The following is a 26569-nucleotide window of genomic DNA, read 5'->3' as shown; positions in this document are numbered from 1 at the left end:
CAGTAGTGTCCTGTGTCATATGACACACCGGGGCAGGCTGATTTGCTGGGGATTTTTTTTTCCCTCGGCTTCCTTCATGTGCAGCACAGTACAGTCAGTATTTGTGAAAATACAGCGGCGGGGAGGAAGCTGTTGTGTGGATTGAATTATTAAGCAGCTGCCTGCGAGGCTTTATGGGGGGGGAGGTACGTGAAAGAGACAAAATGGGGAGAGCTTGAAAATGATTTGAAAAAAAAGGCTTTGTTGCCAAAAAAAAAACACACACACACACAACTGAAATGAAAAAGAAAATGTCCTCGTCACTATTGAAAGAAATGGGAGAACTGAGTGTCAACAATCAAACGGGCGAAAGGACCAAAAGTTTTCTGCTGGTGGACGAGAATGAAATCTTACAGGTAAATTAATGAAACCGAATCAGTGGGTGGAATTGACCAGCTTTTGTGGGAAGCGTTGGTCGGTTTCACTGCAACTTACCTCCTGGATGACCTGAAATCGACATCGCCCTTATGAAAGAGACGGTGACGCTGTTTGTGGATTGATCGGGGAATGTAACAACCCGGGGGGTTTCCCTGCTACAATTGTAACAATTTGTTTCTGTCTCTATCGATACTTTGTATCGAGGGGGTGAGTGAGTGAGTTCCCGGCCGCGCCGCGTCAGCTGACTCGAAACTTGGCTACACCGAGCGAGCGGGCGGGGATCTCCCCCCACCCCCGGCCCCCGGCCCCGGCCCCGGCCTCCGGGCCACAGCCGCACTGCTAAACCCTGGGCTCCCGTTCTATCAAAGCGGCGGCACATCCCCGACCCCCGTTAATGCGATCGCTGCCTTTCGATCCAGCTGGTTTGTGCAAGAGGTTTTGGTCTTGATGACTTGGCCTTTATTGTTGTCCGGTTAAAGGGACTGTGCTGTTTAAAGGGGAAGTTCTGTTTACTGTGAAATGTCTCTTTAAGCGTTCTGCGTTGTTTTGCTATGGTGGGATGCTACTCTGTGTTGCCTGTTTTCCCCACATGTTGAGATACTGTTCCAGAGGGGGATAAACCGGGTCACTATAGTTGGGAGCAAACTCTTAGAATCCATAATTCAAGATAAAATTAATGGGCATTTGGAAATGCACGGGTTAATCATTGACAGCCAGCACGGGTTTGTTATAAGGGCCAGCCATGGCTCAGTGGTCGCACTCTCGCCTGTCTTGAGGTGAGACGTTAAACCGAGGCCCCGTCTGCCCTCCCAGGTGGACGTAAAAGATCCCACGGCCACTATTCCAAGAAGAGCAGGGGAGTTCTCCCCAGTGTCCTGGGGCCAATATTTATCCCTCAACCAACATCACTAAAACAGATTGTCTGGTCGTTATCACATTGCTGTTTGCGGGATCTTGCTGTGCGCAAATTGGCTGCATCATTTCCAACATTACAACAGTGACTACACTTCAAAAGTATGTCATTGGCTGTAAAGCGCTTTGGGACGTCCTGAGGTCATGAAAGGTGCTATATAAATGCAAGTCTTTCATTCTTTATAGATGCCTACAGAACAACAGTAACTGCACTTGAAAAGTAATTAATTGTATAAAGCGTGCTGCACTTGACCTAACTTACCCCTGCCTGGATTTGTGGGTTCAGGTCATTTGCGTTGCTTCAAATAAGCCATACCCCCACCCCCACGAGTCTCATGTTAAAATTGGATAGCCATGTGGTGAAGGATAGAACACTGGAGCCTGGTCTTCAGTTGCTTCCAAGCCTCTATTCCCCTTAAACATGCCACACTCTACCTAAGCTCCCTCCTATAAATGGATACAAGAGAGTCCCCAATCGATAGGCAGCACCTGAATACAATTATCACTCATTGATATAAATCATACAATTAACCATTTAGTGGGGGGGAGAAAGTCCACCACAGAGAGGTCTGGGAGGCCTGCAATGGCCCCGGTCGTCAGCGCCCCCTCCCCCTGGCTAATCTCCCAAAAGAGAGGGGATCAGTGCAGGGTCTAAGACCCACTTAATCTGGGCGCCCCTCAAAGCGAGTGACCTGCAAACGAGTGAATGTGACAACGAGGCAGGAGGATCTGGACCAGCCCCCTCCCCCCCCCATCATGAACAATGCAACCCTTAGCCTGGGTCTACTGTAGGGCACAGGCCCCTTCCACCCCGCGGGGGGCCTGGGAGGTCCCATGGTTATATGAAAGGGCGGAGTCCTAGGGTGACATGACTCCGCCCCTTTGTGTCTAGGGAATTAGCATTTCCCGGCTGGGGAGGACAGGAAAATCGTCCCTACTGTATCCTGTGAAACTCTCAAACCCTGGGGAAGAGTGAGTTAGAGGAGGCGGTAACGATATTTATGTATGGCCTTTAACGTAGTAAAACGTCCCAAGGTGCTTCACAGGAGAAGAGCATCTTTCAAACATTACACTAGGATGTAATTCTGTTGCTACATAAACTATCGCTACGGTGGGGGGGCTGTTTGAGAGCCTGAGTTAAGAGCATCGCACGAGCAACGTATCGCACGAGATTAACGTGGTCTGGATTAAGTGTGATTTGTCCTTTTTATAATGTATCGACAAGAGTAGAATAAATACGGCCAGTGACACCACTTCTGTTTATTTTTAGTAACATGGGGCTAACACCTGTGCGGGTGACGTACCCTGTGCTTCAGTCATGTCGTCATTTCATGCATGAAGTAAGTCACTAAGTGCAGACTCTCGTCATTAGTAATACTGACCACACCTCACCCTGATTTTGGGCTCATTTACTACCTGGTAAGATGTTTCATTTTGGGGGAATCCCCCTTTTTGAAAGCTCTACATTGGGTTCTCTTATTATTGAAAGCCCATCCCATGGGTCAGGACGCCACCGCTGGTCATAAAGTGCAGGAGCAAAGACAAGGTGACTCTTGGGTGTTGTTCCTGGACTTAATTGGTGGCAATACACTGGGAAAGTCACAGTTAATTTAACCTGCGTTCACCTGCGATACACTGCTTGTCCGATTCTCTTAATGCATCTCCAGTAGCTCCCGTCACAGTCGCCACCAGTACTCTGCCCTACTGTTATACTGCTCGAAAGCTGCTCCCTCGAGACATGACTTTGGATGGGACACGATGTAGAATTGCAGCAGCAAAATACTGCAGATGCTGGAAGTCCGCCATTGGTTTTTTTTTCTCATAGTTCACATGGACGCAGTCTGAAAATACCAACTATTGCCCCTTTATTGAGATCCTGGTCACAACATTGGCAGTGATTAAATGACGCCATGCTGGCAAAGGTCACGTTTATTGCCCGTCCCTAATTCCCCCTTGAGAAGGTGGTGGTGAGCCGCCATCTTGAACCGCTGCAGTCCGTGTGGTGAAGGTTCTCCCACAGTGCTGTTAGGCAGGGAGTTCCAGGATTTTGACCCAGGAACGGCCGATATATCTCCAAGTCGGGATGGCGTGAGACTTGGAGGGGACCCTGGCGGGGACAGAGTTCCCACGACATTGGTGGCTGAGGTCACCGAGGGAGGGGGAGGCCGTCGAAATAACTTTGAGTGGCTGGAGTGCGTTCTCTAGATTGGTGGGGGAGGTGGATGGATATGGAGCCCCGTATTGGCGGTGGGGTGGAGGGGGGGCTGATCGAGCGAGCTGCTCCGCCCTGGAGGGAGTTGAGATGGGGAGAAGCTTCAAGGACCAGGAGGTGAGGCAATCATTGCAAGAAACGTAGAAAATAGGAGCAAGAGTCGGCCATTCGGCCCTTCGGGCCTGCTCCGCCATTCAAAATTATCATGGCTGATCGTCTAACTCAATACCCTGTTCCCGCATATCCCTTTAGCATTAAGAAATATATCTATCTCCTTTAATGACTTGGCCTCCACTGCCTTCTGTGGTAGAGAATTCCACAGGTTCACCACCCTCCGAGTGAAGAAATTTCTCCTCATCTCGATTACCAGCCTCCACCCTGCTCCTGTAGAAGCTCCTTGGGGCGTTTTACTATGATAAAAGCACAAGTTGTCAGGGTGTTGAGGTGGTTGACTAATGAAGGCGGCAGTGTGTATGTGAGATAAGGGGGTTAACGTGCCTTCTTGTTCAAAAGGTGGAGGATGAAGGCAGCTTTGTGGAGCGACTGGGGACCACCGGAGAGGAGGCTGTCAAAGTACTTTCCATTTTTGGCAACACGGGCGACGGCAAGTCCCACACCTTAAACGCCACGTTCTTCGAGGGCCGCGAGGTTTTCCCCACCTCGGAGTCCCAGGATTCCTGCACGGTGGGGGTGTGGGCGGCCTTCGACCCCTCGCTCTCCCTGATCGTCCTGGACACCGAGGGCCTGCTGGGCGCCACGGCCAAGCAGAGCCAGCGGCTGCGGCTGCTGCTGAAAGTGCTGGCCGTCTCCGACGTGGTGATTTACCGTACCCGGGCCGAGAGGCTGCACAACGACCTCTTCCGCTTCCTGGGCAATGCCTCGCAGGCTTACCTCAAGCACTTCACCGGCGAGCTGAGGGCCATGTCCGATCGCTGCGGCCTGGAGGTCCCGCTCTCCAGCCTCGGGCCGGCTGTCGTAATCTTTCACGAGACCTCGAACACGAAGTTACTGGGCAGCGGTGAGACTGGGGCAGTGGGATTGCCGTTTGGGGTTGGGGTGGGGTCGCTGGGCTAGACACCGGCCTTTCACCTCTGTGCGAGATGGGGTTTGGGGGGGGGGGGGGTGGTGGGACTGTGGGGGGTGGTGGGGTTTGTGGGGTGGGGGTAGGGTGTGTAGGGGGGAGTGATGGGGGTGAGAGGGGTGTTGAGGTGTGTGGGGGGGTAGGGGGAGTGGGGGGTGGGGTAAGGGGGTAGTGGAGTAGGGGTGGGGGAAAGGGGAGAGTGGGGGGGATGGGGAGTGGGGGTAGGGGGAAATGGGGGGTGTGGGTGGGGGTGGGGAGTGGGGGGGTAGGGGGCAGTGGGGCAGTGTGGGGGATAGGGGGCAGTGGGGGAGTGGGTGGGGCAGTGGGGTGTGTGTGGGGGGGTATGGGGCAGTGGGGGGGTATGGGGCAGTGGGGGGGTATGGGGCAGTGGGGGGATAGGGGGAGTGGGGGGATAGGGGGAGTGGGGGGAGTGGGTGGGTAGGGGGCAGTGGGGGAGTGGGGGGGTAGGGGGCAGTGGGGGAGTGGGTGGGGCAGTGGGATGTGTGTGTGGTGGGGGGTATGGGGGAGTAGGGGGGTAGGGAGTAGTTGGGGGGGTAGGGGGGGGATAACTGCCTCAGAATCTGATCACAAGTTGACTTTTTTGCCTGGTGAGTTTCCAGTTCTAAGACATTGGGGGGAAGGGTCAGACAATCTGGGGCACTCACCAGATGAGACAGGGTCTTAAGCCCACTTAATCTGGGTGCCCCTCAAAGCGAGTGACCATGTTATCTCTGATCTGAAACGATTACCGGAAGAATAATCTCCACTCCCAGTTGTTGCTGATGTCACGTTTACTGTGGTGGGCTCTCCTGTGATGTCACGGGGACGAGGTATCAAAGTCCAACATCAATTTTGTGTCTTTTTTTAAAGCTTCTGCTTTGCTCCCCTCCTCTCCTGAAGGGGCTGGGGTCCGGTCCTGGGAGCACCTCCAGTCCAAGTGGCCATTCTCCACGCGTGACCCCGGCCGGTGAGTGTTGGCAGGCAATTCAACTGCAGTGGGCATCACGCCCATCTCGAATTCTGTCTTCGCCCCGGCCAATTCACCACATCGCGAGCAGGAGCAGGAAGCTATTTCCCCTCCCCTGCCCCCCGGGGGGGGTGGGCAATGAGGCTCCGCCACCCTCCCTCCCCCCCCTGAGATGTACAGAGTGACCTCAACAAAGAGTTTAGTTTCTGTGCTAACTTTCTAGACTCCCGGGCTCCAGGCGGTGCGGAGCGATTGCTCCAGAAGAGGTTCCACGAGCTTGGTTTGAGCACGGAGGCCTTCAACTCTGTGGAGTACGTGGGAACAAGGACCATTGCCCCACCCACTGACTTCTCCGGGTTCTTGCAGGCGGTGCGCAGAAGGGCACGCAACACTTCCACCCGCTCTCCGAGACCACCCGCCATTGTGTACAGTGCGCTGAAGGTAACGCAGGGCAGGGAGGGACAAACCGAAACGGTCAAGGAATTGAACAAAATACTCGAAATGGGACGGGACGGGCGGCGGGGGGGGGGGGTGAGATTTGCAGGGCTGTTCAAAATTGAGGGGTTTTGATAGAGTAAATAAGGAGAAACTGTTTCCAGTGGCAGGAGGGTCGGTAACCAGAGGACACAGATTTAAGATAATTGGCAAAAGAGCCAGAGGGGGAGAGGAGGAGAATTTTTTTTACGCAGCGAGTTGTTCTGATCTGGAATGCGCTGCCTGAAAGGGCGGTGGGAGCAGATTCAATAATAACTTTCAAAAGGAAATTCTTGAAGAGGACTAATTTGCAGGGTTACAGGGGAGAAACTTGGGGAGTGGGACTAATTGGACAGCCCTTTCAAAGAGCTGGCACAGGCACGATGGACCGAATGGCCTCCTTCCGTGCAGTTTCATTCCAGGTGTCTAAGTGAAAAGGCGACGTGTACGGATAATGATCTGGGGAGGAAGATTTGGATGAGCCTCTTGACGCTCTTGAGTCCAAAGGTCGTGGGTTCAAGTCCCACTCCAGGACCTGAACACATAATCCAGGCCGACTCTTCAATGCAGTACTGAGGGAGTGCTGCACTGTCGACAGTGCCGCCTTTCGGATGAGACGTTAAACCGAGACCTGTTCAGGTGCATGTAAAACATCCCGCAGTACTATTCGAGGAAGAGCAGGGGAGTTCTCCGCCCCCCCCCCCCCCGGATTCCCGGCCGATATTCCTCCCTCAACCAACACCACCAAAGTAAAACAGATTAACTGGTCATTTATCACATTGCTGTTTGTGGGATCTTGCTGTGCACAAATTGGCTGCCGCATTTCCTACATTACAACAGTGACTTCACTTCAAAAAAGCGCTTTGGGAGGTCTTGAGATTGTGAGAGTCGCTGTAGGAGTACAAGTTCTGGCTTTCAGAGACTCATTGTTTCCCGTTTTGATGCAGGCCCTGAGTATGAGATTCAATGGGGAGATAACAGACGACCGAATCCCGACCAGCTCCTTCTTTCCCGATGAATACTTCAGCTGTTCCGACGTCTGCCTCAGCTGTGGGTGAGCATCGCCCCCTCGCGCGAGGCCGGCGATACACTTGCACGAATCACGAATCAATAACTTTCTGTCTTTTTATGTGGAACCTCTGCTCTCCACCCTTCGGTTATCGGCCGGAATTCAACAGGGCAAAGCCTTGCGTGAGGCATCAGCCCGTTACACACCGCGGTTTGGCCGAGCCGGTCGTGCACCGCGGTTTGGCGGGGCCGGTCGTGCACCGCGATTGGCCACCCGTTATACACCACGATTGGCCGATTTCCCTTGTATTCACTTCAATAGAAAGAGAAATCGAGCGGGTGTCCAGTGAGTGGCTAATTCGATATTGTCCATTGTACACCATCGGCAAAAGCTTAAAATGACCCCCGGAGGGTGAGAGAGAGCACTCACGTGTGTGTGTGTGTGTGTGTGAGAGCGAGAGAGTGTGAGAGCATTGGGTAAAGGGAGGACTGAGCCCAGCTGGACGACTCTACCAACGGAGCCAGGTACGTGAATAATGGAGTATCGGGGGGGGGCACGGTGCTCTCGCTGGTTCTCGGTTGACTCCACAATGTAAACGGGGCCAGATTCAGGCCAGCTCGTTACTGACTCACTGCTGCCCCCACGGTGTGAACCTCACATTAAACCAGTGGCCAAAGAGACCAAACATTTGCTGACGTCAATTAAAAATGGAGCGTTACTAAACCTTCCTTTTATTGAAGGGCAAGATGTAAAAACAGCATGAACCACCTGAAGGACAATATCCCTCACCTCGCTGGAGGCCGCTGCCGATACTCGCATCAATACAACAACAAGGTGCTGATTTGCAGGGTGAGTGTCGCTGGAGCTGACTCTCTTTCCCCTCACCCCCCCCCTTCCCCCCCGCCCCAGCGCTGCTGCTTCAGGTAACGTCACTCTTGAGCCGAGTCCTGCAAAGTGCTATGGGTTAAAGCCCATGATCTGTGGCGGCGATGGGCCACTGCTCTCGGGCCATGAGTCCTGAGTGGGGGCGGGTCGGTAGATAAAAGATTGGGGAGAGTATTGCACGATTCTGCCCCCCTCCCCTTTACTGATTTAGAGTCATAGAACGGTTACAGGACAGAAGGAGGCCATTCGGCCCATCAAGCGCGAGCTGGCTCTTTGTAAGAGCAATCCAGTCAGTCCCACTCCCCCACACTTTCCCTGTTGTTTCCCTTCAAGTATTTATCCAATTCCTTTTTGAAAGCCACGATTGAATCTGCTTCCACCCCCCTCGGGCAGCGCATTCCAGATCATAACAACTCGCTGCGTAAAAAAGTTTTTCCTCATGTCGCCTTTGGTTCTTTTGCCAATCGCCTTAAATCTGTGTCCTCTGGTTCTCGACCCTTCCGCCAATGGGAACAGTTTCTCCTTATTTGCTCTACCCAAACCCTTCATGATTTTGAACACCTATCAAATCTCCTTTCAACCTTCTCTGCTCGAAGGAGAACAAACCCCAGCTTCTCCAGTCTCTCCACGTAACTGAAGTCCCTCGTCCCTGGTACCATGCCAGTAAATCTTTTCTGCGCCCTCTCTAAGGCCTTCACATCCTTCCACACGTATCCCTCTTTACTCCCCCCCCCCCCGACCTCCTTTTCCTGAGGACGACGATTTCCAAACAGCAGCGACCATCTGCCACCTTGACTGAGTGAGTGATTGGCGGCTGGCTATTCCACTGCAGGGGGCGTCGCAGCAGTGTCCAATCGTCATCTCAGCCCATGCCCCCCCCCCCCCTCTTCCCCACACCCCTACTCCCCCCAACACACTTTCCAGCAATGCTCAGGAGCAGGAATTCCGACTGATTTTATTTTCCCTTCCCCTGGTGCAGAGACGATCAAGGAGAGGTTTAATAGGGGTGTTCAAAATTATGGAGGGTTTTGATAGACTAAATGAGGAGGAATTGTTTCTACTGGCAGGAGGGTCGGTAACCAGAGGACACAGATTTAAGATAATTGGCATGACAAATCCCCGATTTGCCCTCGACACTCTGAAAGGGGGAGGGGTAGATCACGTGACAACTGAAGCCCCTCGACGGGGGGTCCTCAATCAGGGGGTCCGACATCATTATTGAACCGATCCCTGCGTTTTCAGACCGTGTGACTGACTGAGTGTGAAGTAGCGGCAGGGGGGGAAGGGGCAGCGATAACTTCTAAACCCTTGTGAAAATTCCTCTCTCTTTGAATTTGTACAGATGTGTTACGAGCGAGGCCTGGAGGTGACGGTCGTCCCCAAAACCTCCGCCTCCACCGACAGCCAGTGGTTCGGCCTCGCCAACTATGCCTGGTCTGGGTGAGTGAGTGGTCTGTAATCGGTACGGTCGGCTGCACAGGGAGAGACTGAAGAGCAGGACCCCGGGCCGATCGATCGTTCTGTTGTGTAAAAAGAGAAGAAAGAACTAGCATTTATATAGTGCCTTTCACCACCTCAGGAGAACTCCCCCTGCTCGTCTTCGAACGTTCCCCTCTTGTTCCTCCTAAGTTCCGAATACCCCATCGAAGCATTGTTCCTCCTTGTGCAGTACCGAGGGAGCGCCGCGCGGTCGGGGGGCGTGGTACCGAGGGAGCGCCGCGCGGTCGGGGGGCGCGGTACTGAGGGAGCGCCGCGCGGTCGGAGGGGCGGTACCGAGGGAGCGCCGCGCGGTCGGGGGGCGGTACCGAGGGAGCGCCGGGGGGTCGGAGGGACGGTACCGAGGGAGCGCTGCGCGGTCGGAGGGGCGGTACCGAGGGAGTGCTGCACTATCTGAGGTGCCGTCTTTCGGATGAGACATTAAACCGAGGCCCCGTCTGCCCCCTCAGGTGGACGTAAAAGATCCCACGGCATTATTGCGAAGAACAGGGGAGTCTGTGTCCTGGTCAATATTTATCCCTCAACCACCAGCAGTAAATAATGGATTGCCTGGTCATTTATCTCATTGCTGTTTGTGGGATCTTGCTGTGCACAAATCGGCTGCCGCCTTTACAACAGTGACAGTACTTCATTGGTTTTAAAGGGCTGATATACCTGGCCTTCTCCCCCCACTCTGTCCAGTGCTGGTGTCCTGCGCTTTAGGGCCTCGGCCCTGAATTTCTCAATAATACTGAAGAAAAATGGAGGGGGAGGAAATAGTCGTAACCATAGGAACAGGAGGAGGCCATTCAGCCCCTCGAGCCTGTTCCGCCATTCGGTGAGATCAAGGCTGACCTATGACCTAACTCCATATACCCTTAATACCTTTGGTTAACAAAAATCTTATCAATCTCTGATTTAAAATTAACAATTGAGCGAGCATCAACTGCCATTGGCAGAAGAGAGTTCCAAACTTCTACCACCCTTTGAAGTGTTTCCTAACTTCACTCCTGAAAGTCCTGGCTGTAATTTTCAGGCTATGTCCCCCAGTCCTAGACTCCCCAACCAGCGGAAATAGTTTCTCTATCGACACGATCAATTCCCCTTAATATCTTGAAAACTTTGATCCAAATCACACCCCTCCACTCAATGACAATGAACAGCTGTGCTTATAGAGTGCTGCGTTTTACTCTGTTCCTTAGGTACGTGCTGGAGTGTCCAAACTGTGGGATTATCTATCGCAGCAGACAGTACTGGACTGGGAACCAAGACCCAGAGAGGACTGTGGTACGGCCTGAGATAAAACACGTCTGGTTCGGGGTGAGTTTGCTACACAATGTTAAAGTTAGCGCAGCATCATGGGGTGTTAGTGAGCTACTCAGGCCAGGGGCTTTCCCACGGCCCAGTATGGGCTGGGCAGCCCTATCGGACCCCGTGCCTCTCCTGCTCTTTCCTGCCACTGCGCGGTTTCGTGGACTCTGGACATCCCACTCAAAGAAATGAAAGAATTTGCATTTTTATACAGTGCCTTTCACAACCTCAGGACATCCCAAAGCGCTTTACAGCCAATGAAGTGCTTTTGAAGTGTAGTCACTGTTGTAATGTAAGGAAACGCGGCAGCCAATTTACGCACAGCAAGATCCCACAAACAGCAATGGGATAAATGACCAGCTGGTCGGTTTTTGGTGGCGTTGTTTGAAGGAGCATAGTTGGTCAGGACACCCCACTCCTCTGAATAGCGTCATGTGATCTTTTACATCCACCTGATCAGGCCTCAGTTAAACATCTTTATCCAAAAGACGGCACCTCCGACAGTGCAGCACCCCCTCAGTACTGCACTGGGAGTGTCGGCCTGGATTATGTGCCCGGGTCTCTGGAGTGGGATTCGAACCCACAACTTTTTGAGACCCACGACCTTCTGACTCGGAGGCGAGAGTGTTACCAACGGAGCAGAGTTTCATGAAAGGGAAAAGTTTCTTTACAGGCGTGTCTCGACAGTGAGTGTTTGTTGTTTAAGGAAGGGGGGGGATATTTTGCCCAATTCCTGCTCCTCATCGCTATCCAGTGTCTCTTATGGAATGTTGTAAACAATTTTACAACACCAAGTTATAGTCCAGCAATTTTATTTTAAATTCACAAGCTTTCGGAGGCTTCCTCCTTCGTCAGGTTCACCTGACGAAGGAGGAAGCCTCCGAAAGCTTGTGAATTTAAAATAAAATTGCTGGACTATAACTTGGTGTTGTAAAATTGTTTACAATTGTCAACCCCAGTCCATCACCGGCATCTCCACATCTTATGGAATGTGCAGAGGATCAGGAGTTAGGAGCGGACACAATCAGGCAGAGTTGTGACGGCCCTCAGCCGAAATTAAATGATTAATATTAACCTTCTTCAGAGTTTCTGATGCCCCCTTTTTATATTATTGAACTGTTTCTACTTGAAGTGACTGTGCAATCGTTTGGGGTTCTCCCTGCACTGGAACTCGCCCCACAATTACAATGAAGGGCAGATTCTGTGAGCCCCCCACCCTCCCACCCCTACCTCATCTCAGAGTTGAGCACAAAAATCCAAGCTGACTCTCCCAGCGGAGTTCAGAGGGAGTGCTGCACTGTCGAAGGTGCCGTCTTTCGGACGTGACGTTAAACTGAGGCCCCGTCTGCCCTCGCAGGTGGAGGTAAAAGATCACACGGCCACTATTGGAAGAAGAGCAGAGGGAGTTCTCCCCCGGTGTTCCAGCCAATATTTATCCCTCAACCAACACCTCTAAAACAGATTATCTGGTCATTTATCACATTGCTGTTTGTGGGATCTTGCTGTGCGCAAATTTGCTGCTGCGTTTCCTACATTACAACAGTGACTACACTTTAAAAATACTTCATTGGCCGTAAAGCACTTCAGGACGTCCTGAGGTTGTGAAAGGCACGGCAGACATGCAAAACTTTCTTTCTTTTATCCGCTCTACTTGAGTTGCACGGCAATATCCACAATATCTCCAGCAGTGAGCGTGTGCGTGTGCATGTGCACATGTGTGTACGTGTACATTGAGGGGCAGGAAAAGACCAGCTGGTCCATCAAGCCTGCCCCACACACCGGGATGGTCGGAGCATCCTGGCTAGTCGCTCGCTCTTGCTTGCTCTCTCGGCCAGCCGGGCATGAAATCTCCTGGGAGAGGCGAAAAGCCCAGGCCAATAAGGGAATAAAATACTCTGGGAAATTCCTCGGCACCAGTCCAGCTGGACCAAGTGTCACCAATAAAGACACTTGCCTTCTAAAAGTGGAAGTCAGATGTTGAATTTGGTGTGGGTATAAAAGGGGCATGGAATTCCGTCTTGTCCTGTACCTTCTCCCCAGTCTCTGCACACTGCGAGCACCAGACCAGTCTACAGCGCAGCCTGAGTCTCAATCACACAGCGAGGGAGAGGGAGATAGTGGCAAACAGCACTCCAGCCTGCGGCAATCTCTGAGGCTGCTTAGAACCATAGAAAAGATACAGCACAGAAGGGGGCCATTCGGCCCGTCGTGTCCGTGCCGGCTCGAAGAACAACCAGGTGCCCGTTCTAATCCCACCTTCCAGCACCCGGTCCGTAGCCCTGCAGCTTAAAGCACTTTAGGTGCAGGTCCAGGTACTTTTTTTTAAAAGAGTTGAGGGTCCCTGCCTCTACCACCAATTCAGGCAGCGAATTCCATACACCCACCACCCTCTGGGTTTAAGAAAAAGTTTTTCCTCATGTCCCCTCTAATCCATCCTGCTTTTGGACGCTGATGGGTTCTGACAGGCTGTGGGACGCAGTGCGGTGAGTGAGGTGTGAGAATTGCCTGAACAAGTGTCAAACTGTCTGTGAACAACCCAAGGAGGCCAGTACCTGACAAACACACTGTGTGTTCACCAGGGTGCCTGGCAACAGAGCTGGACCAGGCACTAAACTATCTGCATTGAAACTTGAATGCTGTTTTTATGTTGGGCCCCAGGAGAGGGACACAAACAAAAATTTATAATCTACAAACATCTTTCTCTTTTTCTCTGCTCTCCTTTCTCTCTATTTCTCTTTTTTTTCTCTCTCGTGTCCTTTTTTTTTCTCTCTCTCTCTGTTCTTTCTCTTGCTCTCTCTTGTTTCTCTCTCTCTCTCTCTCTCCCCCTCTTCCCCTCCTACCCCTTGAGGGTGATGAGTCTATGGAAAACACGGCCAGACTTAGTGACTGAAGCAGAGACCATGTCAACGTTTAAGAATGGGTTAGGTAGGGGGATAAAGAGATATGGGATTAGGATCGTGGAGGATAATTACAACATGGACTGGTTGGGTCGAATGGCCTGTTTCCATGTTGTATTTTCTATGTAAAGGCGACCGCCCCTCAGAGTAATTAATGTGAAGCCCTTCCAGAAAACTTGGTTATAAAGATGGATTTTCAGAAGGTGGCGAGAGAGTGGTGAAGAGGTGGGTTGGAGGTGGTTCTGAGAGACACGATGAGGTGCTACATCAATGCAAGTCTTTTTTTTGTCGGCTATGCTACTAGTTTTCAGGGGGGGAAAACAGACAATCAACAAAAGAAATCAATCCTGGGATCCCACCTAATGTAAATGCAAGTTGACATCTTCAAACCAGAGAGCCAGCCTTTGGGAATTGGCGGCCTTTCCATGTTCACGTGTTAAGGTGGCCTTTAAATAATGAATGCCATTTTGATTGATGAAACCCTTTGTTTCAGAATGAGGCCTTCCTCAATGACAACAGCAACGGGGCCCAGAGAGTGTTGGACAGCGTAAACTGCATGATCCAGTCGGTTACTGAATACAGCACTGGACCAACCAAGGCGGTCACTTCCTGGCTGACCGATCAGGTGGCTCCGGCCTATTGGACGCCCAACTCCCAGATCACCGTGAGTTTTAAGTCAACCCCTTTTTACAAAAAAAAAGATAGAATTCCATCATTGTCATCAATCTCCGGAACCCAGGCCTGAGTGGGGGGGAAGCTTGTGTGTCTCGCCTCGGAGTCTGACGGTCGTGGGTTCAAGTCCCCCCTCCAGAGACTTGAGCACAAAATCCAGGCCGACACTCCGACAGTGCCCGTACTGCGGGAGTGCTGCACTGTCGGAGGCGCCGTCTTTCAGGTGAGATGTTAAACCAAGGCCCCGTCTGCCCCCTCAGGTTGATGTAAAAGATCCCACGGCCACTATTTCGGAGAAGAGCCGGGGAGTTCTCCCCACTGTCCTGGGGCCAATATTTATCCCTCAACCAACATCACTAAAAAAAACAGATTATCTGGTCATTATCACATTGCTGTTTGTGGGATCTTGCTGTGCGCAAATTGGCTGCTGCGTTTCCAACATTACAACAGTGGCTACACTTCAAGAAAGTACTTCATTGGCTGTAAAGCATTTTGGGATGTCCTGAGGTTGTGAAAGGCGCTATATAAATGCAAGTTTGCTCTTTTCATTCTTTCTTTCCCTGATGACTATGAGACACTGATACAGGACTCTCAGCCCGCCCGCATCTAAAAAACATCACCACCTTGGAGAGGGTGCAGCACTTGTTAGTGACGCCCACATCCCCTTAATTCATTTTTTAAAAAGATGCTGCAATGGGGTGGACCTTGGGATCTTTCTGGGTGGAGAGACTAAGATGGGCCGAATGGCCATCCTCTTCTGTAGCTATCTTGGGACAAGCACATTAGATCCAAATCACTGAGACTGTCTGGAGAAATGTGGCTGGTCTTTTGGCCTATTCGTGATCCGGAGGCCGAGGTTTATGAGTGTGAATCTTGTCCCACCTTCTCCCCTGAGAGGGGAGATAGGAACAGGAGGAGGCCATTTAGCCCCTCGAGCCTGTTCCACCATTCAATGAGATCATGGCTGATCTGTGACCTAACTCCATATCCCCGCCTTAGCCCCATATCCATAAATTTCCTTTGTTTAACAAAAATCTATCAATCTCAGATTTAAAATTAACAACTGAGCGAGCATCGACTGCCGTTTGAGGAAGAGAGTTCCAAACTTCTCCCACTCTTTGCGTGTAGAAATGTTTTCTAACTTCACTCCTGAAAGTCCTGGCTCTAATTTTTAGGCCATGTCCCCTAGTCCTGGACTCCCCAACCAGTGGAAATAGTTTCTCTCTAATCTATCAGTTCCCCTTAATATCTCGAAAACTTCTATCAAATCACCTCTTAATCTTCTAAATTCCAGGGAATACAACCCCAGTTTGTGTAATCACTCCTCCTAATTTAACCCCGGTATCATTCTGGTGAATCTACGCTGCACTCCCTCCAAGGCCAATATATCCTTCCTGACGTGCGGTGCCCAGAACTGAACACAGTACTCCAGATGGGGTCTAACCAGAGCTTTGTATGACTTACTCCCTGCCCTCCCATCCATACTGCTGTTGGACAGGGACCAGGAGGCATGTTGATAGGTGATTGATACCCTCTGCTTGCTCCCTCACTATTTGCAGCAAGGCTAAGATTAGGAAGGCTAGCAGACAACAACAACAACTTGCATTTATATAGCGCCTTTTAATGTAGCAAAACGTCCCAAGCAGCGATTATCAGTCAAAATTTGACACCGAGCCGCACAAGGAGATATTAGGACAGGTGACCAAAAGCTTGGTCAAAGAGGTGGGTTTTAAGGAGCGTCTTAAAGGAGGAGAGAGAGGCGGAGAGGTTCAGGGAGGGAATTCCAGAGCTTAGGGCCCAGGTAGCCGAAGGCACGGCCGCCAATGGTGGAGCGATGAAAATCGGGACTCGTCCCTTGCTTTTATTGCACGCTGGCGTTCCAACACAAAGCTCTTATCGGCCTCCCTTTTTAGAACCAGTCCAAACTCATCCTAAACCGAACCAATTAAACAAACGTGCCCCAAACTTAATCCGATCCATGTTTCGGTGACTGTCGTGTGCCTCCTTGTACAACACTCACTCCCCATTAACGTAAGAACCTGGTTCCTCGCAGGAATGCCATCAGTGCAAGAAGGCTTTCGAAGAAGGAGAACGAAGACATCACTGCCGATCCTGCGGAGAAGGGTTCTGTGACCTCTGCTCTGCCAAGAGCATGCCCGTCCCAGAGAGGGGCTGGGGCAACACCGCAGTAAGAGTCTGCAACATTTGCTTCAGAACAGGTGGGAACAGCACAGGTAATCGTCACTGACTTCACTCTCTGTTGTTAAGCTGAGGGGGGTGGGGTGTCTCTGCCTCCTTATCCACAGCATATCTTCGAGATGACCCTTCCCCAACAGCCCCACCACCACCCCCCCCCCCCAACCTTGCCGTGGACCCAATGAGCCTGATTAGCAGTGAGGTCATCGCAACCCCCTCTTGAGGTGGAATTGGGCCACGGACAATTTTGAGAAGGCAGCCATCTCAAGACCATGGCTTCTCCTCAGGGGGACCTTGTCTAAAGTTCTCCTGGGCAATAGAAGGCTTCACTCCGAAGAAAGGCAGCAAGAAACCCAAGCTCTGGTCGATGGAACCCTTTTGGTCCTCTCAGTTGCAAGGGCCGGAATTCCATGGACATCTACCTCCAACTTGCCACATTCCAGGAGTTCCCTGAACCGGAGCTGGTTCAATGTTTGATCCAGACATGTTTGATCTCTGTGACCTCCTCCAGCCCTGCAACCCTCCGAGATCTCTGCGCTCCTCCAGTTCTGGCCTCGGATTTTTTCTTCATTGCTCCACCATTGGCGGCCGTGCCTGCAGCCTCTTTCTCTGCTGGAAATTCCATGTAAAACAGGGGCACCACTGCCTGATTTAGTGCCTCTGCTGCTGCCCTGACTCAGCACAGCCAGGGATCGAGCGTGAAACCTTTGTAAATGATAATATCAGTTATGATACTATTGATATCCAACCTTACGTTGCACTGACAATTTTGCTCAACTATAAAACTGGTTTTGTCACACACACCAACGTTTTGGTGATTGGTAGAAATATTTTAAAGAAGCTTTCTGTCACGGCCTTGGGATGTCCCAAAGGTGCTTCACAATGTACTTTTGTAACATGGCAGCCAATTTGGGCACAGCAAGATCCCATAAATGGCAATGAGATCTGTTAGTGATTTTGGTTGAGGGATGAATATTGGCCAAGACACCAGGGGAGCACTCAGCTGCTCTTCTTTAAAATAGTGGCCGTGGGATCTTTTACGCCCACCTGAGAGGGCAGACGGGGCCTCGGTTTACGGTCTCAGCACTCCCTCAGTACTGGCACTGGGAGCGTCAGCCTGGATTACATGCTCAAGTCTCTGGAGTGGGACTCGAACCCACAACCTCCATGACTAAGAGGTGAGAGGGCTATCCACTGGGCCAGAGCTGTGTACCGACAGTTGATTGCTAATTATTCTTCTGAGAATTTGATTCATCAAGGCTCTGTAACGCTCTCTGTGCAAGGAACTCGGTAGCACTTCAGTGTTGAACAGGGTGTTGGGTCCTTAAAGCTGTGAGACTGATCAACACTTGCTGGCAGCTATGCGGAATGCAACTGATGAAGTGGAGCAGTCTCTAAGTGCATTGATCAAATGACCAAATCAATTGATTGGATTCAATGAGAAACTCTGCACTGACCAGTGTCGTTGGTTGGAGCAGTGACTGGTGGAAGCAAGATACCAGATCACGGCTGCTGGGGAAAGAACCGAAAAATGGCTCATCCTTTCCTTCAGTTACAGGAGGCGGCCATGGGTGGTGTTGGTCATTGCCCCAAGAGGGAGATCACTGGGTTATTGGGTTGCTGGATGCGATGGGAGAGTCTTAAACCCACCGGCCCACCTGAAATTCTGGGAATGAACGCCTTCGTCATAGAACCTTGCAGCCCAGCAGGATGCCATTCGGCCCATCGTGCCTGTGCTGGCTCTTTGAAAGAGCAATCTTTCTGGGATTGTGTTGGATAGCAACAAATGGCATTTTCACAAGGTGTCCCCCCTACTTTGCCTTTCCTGTTGTACCTGCACATGTTCCTGCTTTTACACGCCCATCTTTAATTCATTCTAGGGATGTGGGCGTCACTGGCAAGGCTGGCATTTATTGCTCGTCCCCTAGTTGCCCCTTGAGAAGGTGGTGGTGAGCCGCCTTCTTGAACTGCTGCAGTCCGTGTGGTGACGGTTCTCCCACAGTGCTGTTAGGAAGGGAGTTCCAGGGTTTTGACCCAGCGACAATGAAGGAACGGCGATATATTTCCAAGTCGGGATGGTGTGTGGCTTGGAGGTGGTGTTGTTCCCATGTGTCAGCTGCCCTTGTCCCTCTAGGTGGTGGAGGTAACGGGTTTGGAAGGAGCATTTTGGTCGATGTTTCTTTCCCGTTGTTACTGACAATCTGTTTTCAAAAGCATCATGCTGAAAAGTCACTGAAAATTATGGTTTGAGGCACAAAGTTTCCATTTCAGTACAGTTTCGGTGTCTAATTGTTCAGACTGTTTATAGGTGTCTCAGTGCAATGGTGAATTTAGGAATTTATTGTGGGGGCTGTAATATCACACCAGGTGCTCCATTCCTGTGCTGTTGGTGCAATGGACCGAGGCCTGGGCCCGAGGCACCCAGTGCGCTCGGGGTTGCCAACTCTGGTTGGACATATTCCTGGAGGTTTCATCACATGACCTCCTGCCTCCAACCGCCCAGTAAAACACCCATTAGCAATACTTTTTTATAACTAATAAACGAAAGTGTTCAAAGAAAATGAAACAAACAAACCATTTTTGTAATGTCCCTATGAATTGTCTCTTGGGTTTTGTTCGCTGCAGTGTCCTGGAGATTAATCTTCAGTTCCTGGAGACTCCAGGGCAATCCTGGAGGGTTGGCAACCACTAAATAGGCTTCAGTGTGGGCAGCGAGCTGTGCTCATTAGGCCTATACATGTAACTTAAATTGGGGGAACTGCCCCATAATACAGCTGAGGCGCCTGAGCAGAGCTTAAGATGAGGGAGGGGCCACTGTATAAAGAAAATTTCTTGACCGCCTCTCCCCGCTCCCCTCGCCCAGTGATTCTTGTTCATCCCCATTTCCGTCGCCCCCTCCATTGGTGGCCGTGCCTTCAGCTGCCTCGGCCCTAAGCTCTGGAATTCCCTCCCTAAACCTCTCCGCCTCTCTCTCCTTAAAACTTACCTCTTTGACCAAGTTTTTGGTCACCGGTCCTAATATCTCCTTATGTGGCTCGGTCTCAAACTTTTGTTTGATAATCGCTCCTGTCAAGCGCCTTGGGGCGTTTTACTACATTAAAAGGCGCTATATAAATGCAAGTTGTTGTTCCTGCTCCTTCCCCACGCCGGAAAATAGCGTCTCACATAACAGGGAAGCGGTCGCCCATCGCTGGTTGCTGCGTCGGACACTCCTGGTCGAAGTGCCGGGAACAACAACAACAACAACTTGCATTTATATAGCGCCTTTAACGTAGTAAAACGTCCCCAAGGCGCTTCACATGAGCGATTATCAAACAAAATTTGCCACCGAGCCACATAAGGAGATTTTAGGACAGGCGACCAAAAGCTTGCTCAAAGAGGTAGGTTTTAAGGAGCATCTTAAAGGAGGAGAGAGAGGGGGAGAGGGGGAGAGGTTTAGGGAGGGAATTCAGCGGTTGAAGGCACGGCCGCCAATGGTGGAGTCAAAACGTTCTGTGGATGAAGTGACCTCACGTTACCCGATGAGGTGCGGAGACACTGGGTATCGATGGGCGCTGTACTTCGGGCACTGTGGGGTTGGTTTGGGGAGTCTGATCGGCCTCTTCTATAAACTCTGCTCTTTCTTCACCTAACTTTTGCCTGAAATGAACGGACTTTTTTGCTTCAAACTGGAACCTTACTTTCTTCCTTTTCACGTGAATGAACTGACTTGCAGGAAAAGAGCTCGAGGCAACGAGAGACGGGAAAGGATTACTGGCTCGCAGGATTACTGAAGTAGCGCAAAGCACTCTGGATGTGATGACTTCAGCAGTGGAATATCCCCTCGGTAAGTACATTAACCGTATTATATGGTGCAGGACGTCCCAAAGTGCTTCACAGCCAATGAAGTACTTTTTTGAAGTGTAGTCACTGTTGTAATGTAGGAAACGCGGCAGGCTATTTGTGCACAGCAAGATCCCACAAACACCAATGAGATAATGACCAGATAATCTGTGTTTTAGTGATATTGGTTCAGGGATAAATATTGGCCAGGCCACCAGAGGAGAACTCCCCTGCTCTTCTTCGAAATAGTGGCCGTGGGATCTTTCACGTGAGAGGGCAGACGGGGTCTCGGTTTAACGTTTCGTGCGAGAAACGGCACCTCCGACAGTGCGGCGCTCCCTCAGTGCTGCGCTGGGAGTGTCAGCCTGGATTATGTGCTCAAGTCTCGGGAGTGGGATTTGAACCCATGACCTTCAGACTCAGGGGCGAGAGTGACACCCACTGAGTTTGAGCTCCGGGTCAGTGTCAGCTATGTTGAGGGTAAAACTCCCATCGCTTTTTCTTCCCATTCCTTTGGTCTTCTCGAGACGGTGGGGTGGAGCAGATGGGAAACTAGCTGCCCCTAGTTCTCTTGGGTAATGACCCCTTTGACCCAATGGTGACCAGGAGCAGCTCAAGTGCTGACCCCGGACGCCAGGTCAGCTGACCGGGACGAGAGTATCTAACTGGAGGATGGCTCGGCGAGGAAATGGCCTCCTGGCTGAGATACTGAGCCAAACTGACACAAAGTCCCGATTTGGTGCTGAGTTGGACTCAGTCAAGACACCATTCAGGACCACACAGTCTACCTCAGCGCTGGTGGGAGGGTGGCGGGGGGGAGGGCTTGAAAAATCAGGCCCCCTGATCGTTATCTCGTGGCCTGGAAGAGTGTGAACGTGCATGTTGGGCGAGGACGGCAACCGGGGTTGGTTGTGACGCCCTCCATATGTGAATAGCCGGCCAACGCTCATAGTCTAGTCTCACTGATTAAAGAGTGGCTGAGGTGACTGGTGCCCATGGCAACCATATCCTAGCAAGGAGAGGACATGCTGCCCGTTTACGTAAAATTATATTACTTTTTGGTAGGAAGAATAAGGAGGCCACATACTGATTGGATAATTAGGGGTAGAGGAGCTGGGGGTACAGATACACAAATCACTAAAAGTAGCGACACAGGTTAATAAGGCCATTTAAAAAAAAACGCAAACCAAGTACTGGGGTTAAGTTCTAGATGGATAGAATTGAAAAGCGGAGAAGTTATGTTAAACTTGTACAGAACCTTGGTTAGACCGCACTTGGATTATTGTCAACAGCTCTGGTCTCCATGTGTCATAAAAAGGATGTAGAGGCACTGCAGAAGGTGCAAAAAAAGATTTACTAGGTTAATACCAGAACTGAGAGGTTATAAAAATCAGGAAAGGTTGAAGAGGCTGGGGCATTTTTCTCCAGAAAAGAAAAGGCTTTGGGGTGACCTTAGAGGTCTTTTAAGATAATGAAGGGGTTCGATAGGGTAGACGTAGAGAAGATGTTTCCACTTGTGGGGGAGACCAGAACTCGAGGTCATAATTGTAAGATAGTCACTAATAAATCCAATCGGGAATTCAGGAGAAACTTCTTTACCCAGAGAGTGGTGAGAATGTGGAACTCACTCCCACAAGGAGTGATTGAGGTGAATAGTGTAGATGCATTTAAGAGGAAGATAGATAAAATACATGAGGGAGAAAGGAATAGAAGGATATGCTGATAGGGTGAGATGAAGTAGGGAGGGAGGAGGCTCGTGTGGAGCATAAACACCAGCATAGATCAGTTGGGCCGAATGGCCTGTTTCTGTGCTGTAAATCCGATGTCATTTAGCTAATGCGTACGGTTTGCTTTGTTTTGGTTCGGTTGCTGCTTTCCAGGGTTTGTGAAGGATGCAGCGAGGCCAGAGTACTGGGTGCCCGATCACAAGCTCGTCAAGTGCCACGGCTGCGAGAAGCCCTTCACCCCCACCACAGCCAAGCACCACTGTCGGGCCTGCGGGCAAGGCTTCTGCGGCCAGTGCTCCCCGGAGGTGAGGCCTGTTCCCTCGCGGGGCTGGGATCACCCCGTTCGGGTCTGCTTGGACTGCAGCAAGAAGAAAGGGGAGCTTTGAAGCGAAACAGAAACGGGAAAACAAGAAGCCTTGTGTTTGTGTGTGTGTGTGTGTGCGGGGGGCAGAAAGGGGGCGAGCGACGGCCGAGAACGAGCCCCTCGATCTTGAAGCAGGGGGTTCGAGCGGCAGCTTCGCGGGCGCAAGATTCCGGGAGAGCTTCGGATGGAGATGTCCCTTAGACGCACTTGGATCTCATCCCTTCCAGAATAGTGAGCCATACCCATGAATAAACACAGTATGTAGTCTAGGACTCTTGTGGTGACTCGGCCCGGATTAGAAGGGCCTGCACAGTAGCTCTCACCGCCCCGCCCCGCCCCCCCACCCCCCCGCCGTTGGTCGGCCGAAACGCCCACCTCCCCCCACAATTTTGTTTAACGTCCCGATGGTTTTTCTTCCGCGTTTGCTCGCTGCAGTGTCCTGGAGATTAATCAGCGATTCCTGGAGACTCCAGGCCAGTCCTGGAGGGTTGGCGACCCTCAATACAGGCGTCGTTGAGCAGCGGTCAGGTCGCTGTGTCTCGGAGGGTGGGGGGTAGGGGAAAAGTTTCTTGCCCCCACCCTCCCCAAAAAGAGAGGTTAGCGTTCAACCAGTATCGAAAATATATAGGTCTAGGAACAGGAGGAGGCCATTCAGCCCCTCGAGCCTGTTCCGCCATTCTATTAGATCATGGCTGATCTGTGTCCTAACTCCATCCACCTGCCTTGGTTCCGTAACCCTTTATACCCCGTTACCTTTAGGCGCAGGTGAGGTCTACGGGGTAGACAGCAGGAGTTCAGAATCTCCTTTGTGTTTTTTTTGGGACGTGAACCTATAAACCATGTGAACGGCCCATGGGGGCTCCGTGAAGTAAATTGAAATGATGTCAAAACAGTTTTCTGCGACCGGGGGAGGAACGTCTGCAGTTAGAAAGCTGGTCCTGCAGCAGTTAATGACGGGAGAACGATGGACGATTGCCCGAGGAGCCGAGCGTCTGTCTCACCATTCTAGATCCGCATCCCCCACAAACTCCCTTTGACCCTTTTCGTTCTGCCTCCAGCCCTGGAATCTCTCGGCCGTGTTGTCAGAGTTTTTAAACCCGGATTTTAAGGAGTGCGGATATCTCACCCGCCTTTAATTCAGATGCAAATACATGTTATCGTAGCATCCTGCGGTTCTGTGTCACACGGACCTGAGTTGATCCCTGGTTGGTGCTGAAATATCTGATCTCACTCGGTTACCAGCTGAGTACAACATTTTTGTTTTTTTTAATTTGGGATGTGGGCATTTATTGCCCATCCTCTGGTGGGCTGTCTTCTTGAGCCACAGCAGTCCCCTTTGTTTTAATTCATTCTCGGGATGTCGCTGACTAGGCCGGGTATTTATTGCCTGTCCTAAGTTGCCCTCCAGAAGGTGGTGGGGTTTTTTTTTGATACAACTGAGTGGGTCTCGCTCGGCCTCTTCTGAGGGCAGTTAAGAGTCAGCCATATTGCTGTGGGGACTGGAGTCACGTATAGGCCCAGACCGGGTCAGGACGGCAGGTTTCCTTCCCTGAAGGACGTTAGTGAACCAGTTGGGTTTTTACGACAATCTGACAGCTTCATGGTCACTTTATTTTTTAAAAAAAATCTGAACTCAAATTCGAAAACTGGTGGGATTTGAACTCGTGGCCTATGGATTATTAGTCCAGTAACATAACCACTACACTACTGTACCCCTTGTAGTAAGGGTGCTCCCGAGATTGGCCTTGGCACCCTTCGGCTTGGGGAAGGGAGGAGCGGTCGGCCAGGATTCTGGCCCCGGATTATCCAGCAAGAACAGGACCAGGCTTGGTGATGAGTTGTGATGCACCCCTCGGTTGAGCAGCCCATTGACACTCATTGCCTACGCTCCTAAACGAAGGAGGCCCTGCTGGGCAACCATTGGAGCTGCACCCAAGGCAAGATTCAGTGTTCAGAAGAGTAAGAGAGAAAATTGTGTTGGGGAGAGGGAGAGAAATGGGATTGAGATGCAATGCTTTATTTTTTATTCATTCTCGGGGTGTGGGCATCGCTGGCAAGGCCGGCATTTATTGCCCGTCCCTAGTTTCCTCCTGAGAAGGTGGTGGTGCACAGAACTGCATCTGCGGCCTAACCAAAGGCTTCTACAAATTGGATGTCAACTCCTTGCTTTTGTTCTCAACGCAACAAGCAACCAGGTCGCTGTGGGTGAAACTTTGCTGGGCCTGACCCAAAACCTGGGGTCTCCCTGAGAGGGACTTTGTCTCCTTTAAAGTCAAAGTGCAGTCCCATTGCAATAAAAATTGGGGTTTTGAGAGGCTCCGTTGAATGTCAGTTTTCAGCAGCCATTGTTCAATCTGGTCTCGGGTCGGATCACTGGTCTAACTCAACCCATCACCCCTCTTGTCCACTGCCAATCCTCCCGTAGGGGAGTCCTGCTGGGGAAGGGGAGGTTAATGTAAATGGGTAAAAGGCAACTGTCACTATAGATCACGAGAAAATTGCCGACCGATTATCCTGTAACAGGAAGTTGCTCCAAGTTTATACCACATGACAGGAAGGCCCACTAACTAACCTGGGAAATTTGATCTTTAAATGCTGCGAGATTGGGCTCTGCTCCTCCCGGTGCCTAACTGAACTGTGTGGTGCCATTACTGAGCCTGTAGACCAGGAATATCCCAGGCCTGGGCCGAGTGGCCTCTCATTTAATCTCTGATCTAAATTAGCTGAGCTCGACGGGGCTGGCGGTACGGTCCCTGCAACTTGACCTCAGCATCCTGGATTCTCGGTCCCGATCACCGGCCCCTGGAATGCACGGACAGCTGGTCAGGACAGGGTTGTGATGCCTTCTGTGGCCAAATAGCCTACAGATTCTCACTGGCCAAAACCGCACACGGAGAATGGTTTGAGGCATTGGAGTCCAGCCAAGACGTGATAAAGTACCCCTGGGGTGAGTGAGTGGCTTCAGAAGGAAAGGGAGACAATTTTTTTTTTTACAAGTGATTGATTTTCACATTGTATTATATAATTATATCTGAGGATTGTGTTGAGTGAGGAATGAACTGACTCACCTTGTGTATATGATCGATAAATGCTTAACACTACTGTTCAGTCAATGTGATCGAATGAGGAGAGATTTTATACTTTAATAACCTGCTGCTTGTAATAAACTGGAATTATTGTGTCTGTTTTTGCTGCCTCATTAAAAACTGAGACTACAATTTGAAGTTTGGTCTCTGTTTTGTATAAATGAGCTTGCATGTCTCGAGACCGTCAAAAAAAAAAAGTAAGACTTGCCTTTTACGACATCCCAAAGTGCTTTACGGCCGATTTAGTTTTGAAGTGCAGTCACTGTTGTATATAGGAAACATGGCTGCCAATTTGTGCACAGCAAGATCCCACAAACAACAATGTGATAATGACCAGATTTTAGTGACAGGATAAATAGTGGCCAGAACATGCAGGGAGAACTCCCCTGCTCTTACGAAATATTGCCATGGGACCTTTTACATTTACTGGAGAGGGCAGCCGGTTTAACAAAGACGGCACCTCTGACAGTGCAGCACCTCTGACAGTGCGGCACCCCCTCAGTACTGGGGCTGGGAGCGTCAGTCTGGATTTTATACTCCAGTCTCAGTGGACCAGGGACTTGAACCCACAACCTTCTGACTCTGAGGCGAGAGTGCTGCCCACTGAGCCACAGCTAGATGAGGAATTACAGTCGGAGACGGTGAGGATGTCGGGAGGATGAAGCTTGTGTAATGCAGCCTAGGAGGAATAACAGGAGAGTTCAGTGGAGTTCTGAAAAAATAGAGAGACTGGGGTTAGAGGTTGGATGAAGTTTGTTTCTCAGATATCAGACTTTCTTTTGTGTTATCAATGTGTTGGGTACTATCTGTACCATCTATCCTGCTTAGCCTCAAGTGTTCGTACACTTCGGAAAGAGAAGGATCTGTTTTGGAGTCCAGCTTGGTTTTGGAGTCCACCTTCAGAATGCACATGGTGAGTTGTTGATCTGAGCTGATCCACCAGGGGGAAGCACTGAGCAACAACAACTTGCATTTATATAGCGCCTTTAACATAGTAAAACGTCCCAAGGCGCTTCCCAGGAGCGATTATCAAACAAAATTTGACACTGAGCCACCTAAGG

At 50.9% G+C, this 26569-nt stretch overlaps 1 protein-coding gene across 3 annotated transcripts; it reads left to right on the top strand.

Annotated features, from left to right (window-relative positions):
- The first annotated feature begins 49 nt into the window (after positions 1-49).
- On the top strand, positions 50-25640 carry si:ch211-11n16.2 (zinc finger FYVE domain-containing protein 1). Of its 3 annotated transcripts, none has more exons than XM_067974931.1 (11): positions 50-395; positions 4055-4559; positions 5813-6030; positions 7011-7117; positions 7813-7921; positions 9300-9397; positions 10636-10753; positions 14135-14305; positions 16367-16532; positions 20225-20335; positions 22212-25640. In XM_067974931.1, the coding sequence occupies exons 1-11, from the start codon at positions 279-281 to the stop codon at positions 22442-22444; spliced, it is 1953 nt and encodes a 650-aa protein (XP_067831032.1). In that variant the 5' UTR covers positions 50-278; the 3' UTR covers positions 22445-25640. The 3 variants fall into 3 exon arrangements, with proteins under 3 accessions (XP_067831032.1, XP_067831031.1, XP_067831033.1); XM_067974930.1 differs by having other exon boundaries at positions 16367-16547; XM_067974932.1 differs by lacking the exon at positions 4055-4559 and having other exon boundaries at positions 280-395; positions 5793-6030; positions 16367-16547.
- Positions 25641-26569: the final 929 nt, after the last annotated feature.

The sequence above is a fragment of the Heptranchias perlo genome, chromosome 41 (assembly GCF_035084215.1).
Source record: "Heptranchias perlo isolate sHepPer1 chromosome 41, sHepPer1.hap1, whole genome shotgun sequence".
NCBI lineage: Eukaryota > Metazoa > Chordata > Chondrichthyes > Hexanchiformes > Hexanchidae > Heptranchias > Heptranchias perlo.
The sequence above is the reverse complement of the archived record's forward strand: the minus strand, read 5'-3'. Positions and strand labels throughout refer to the sequence as shown.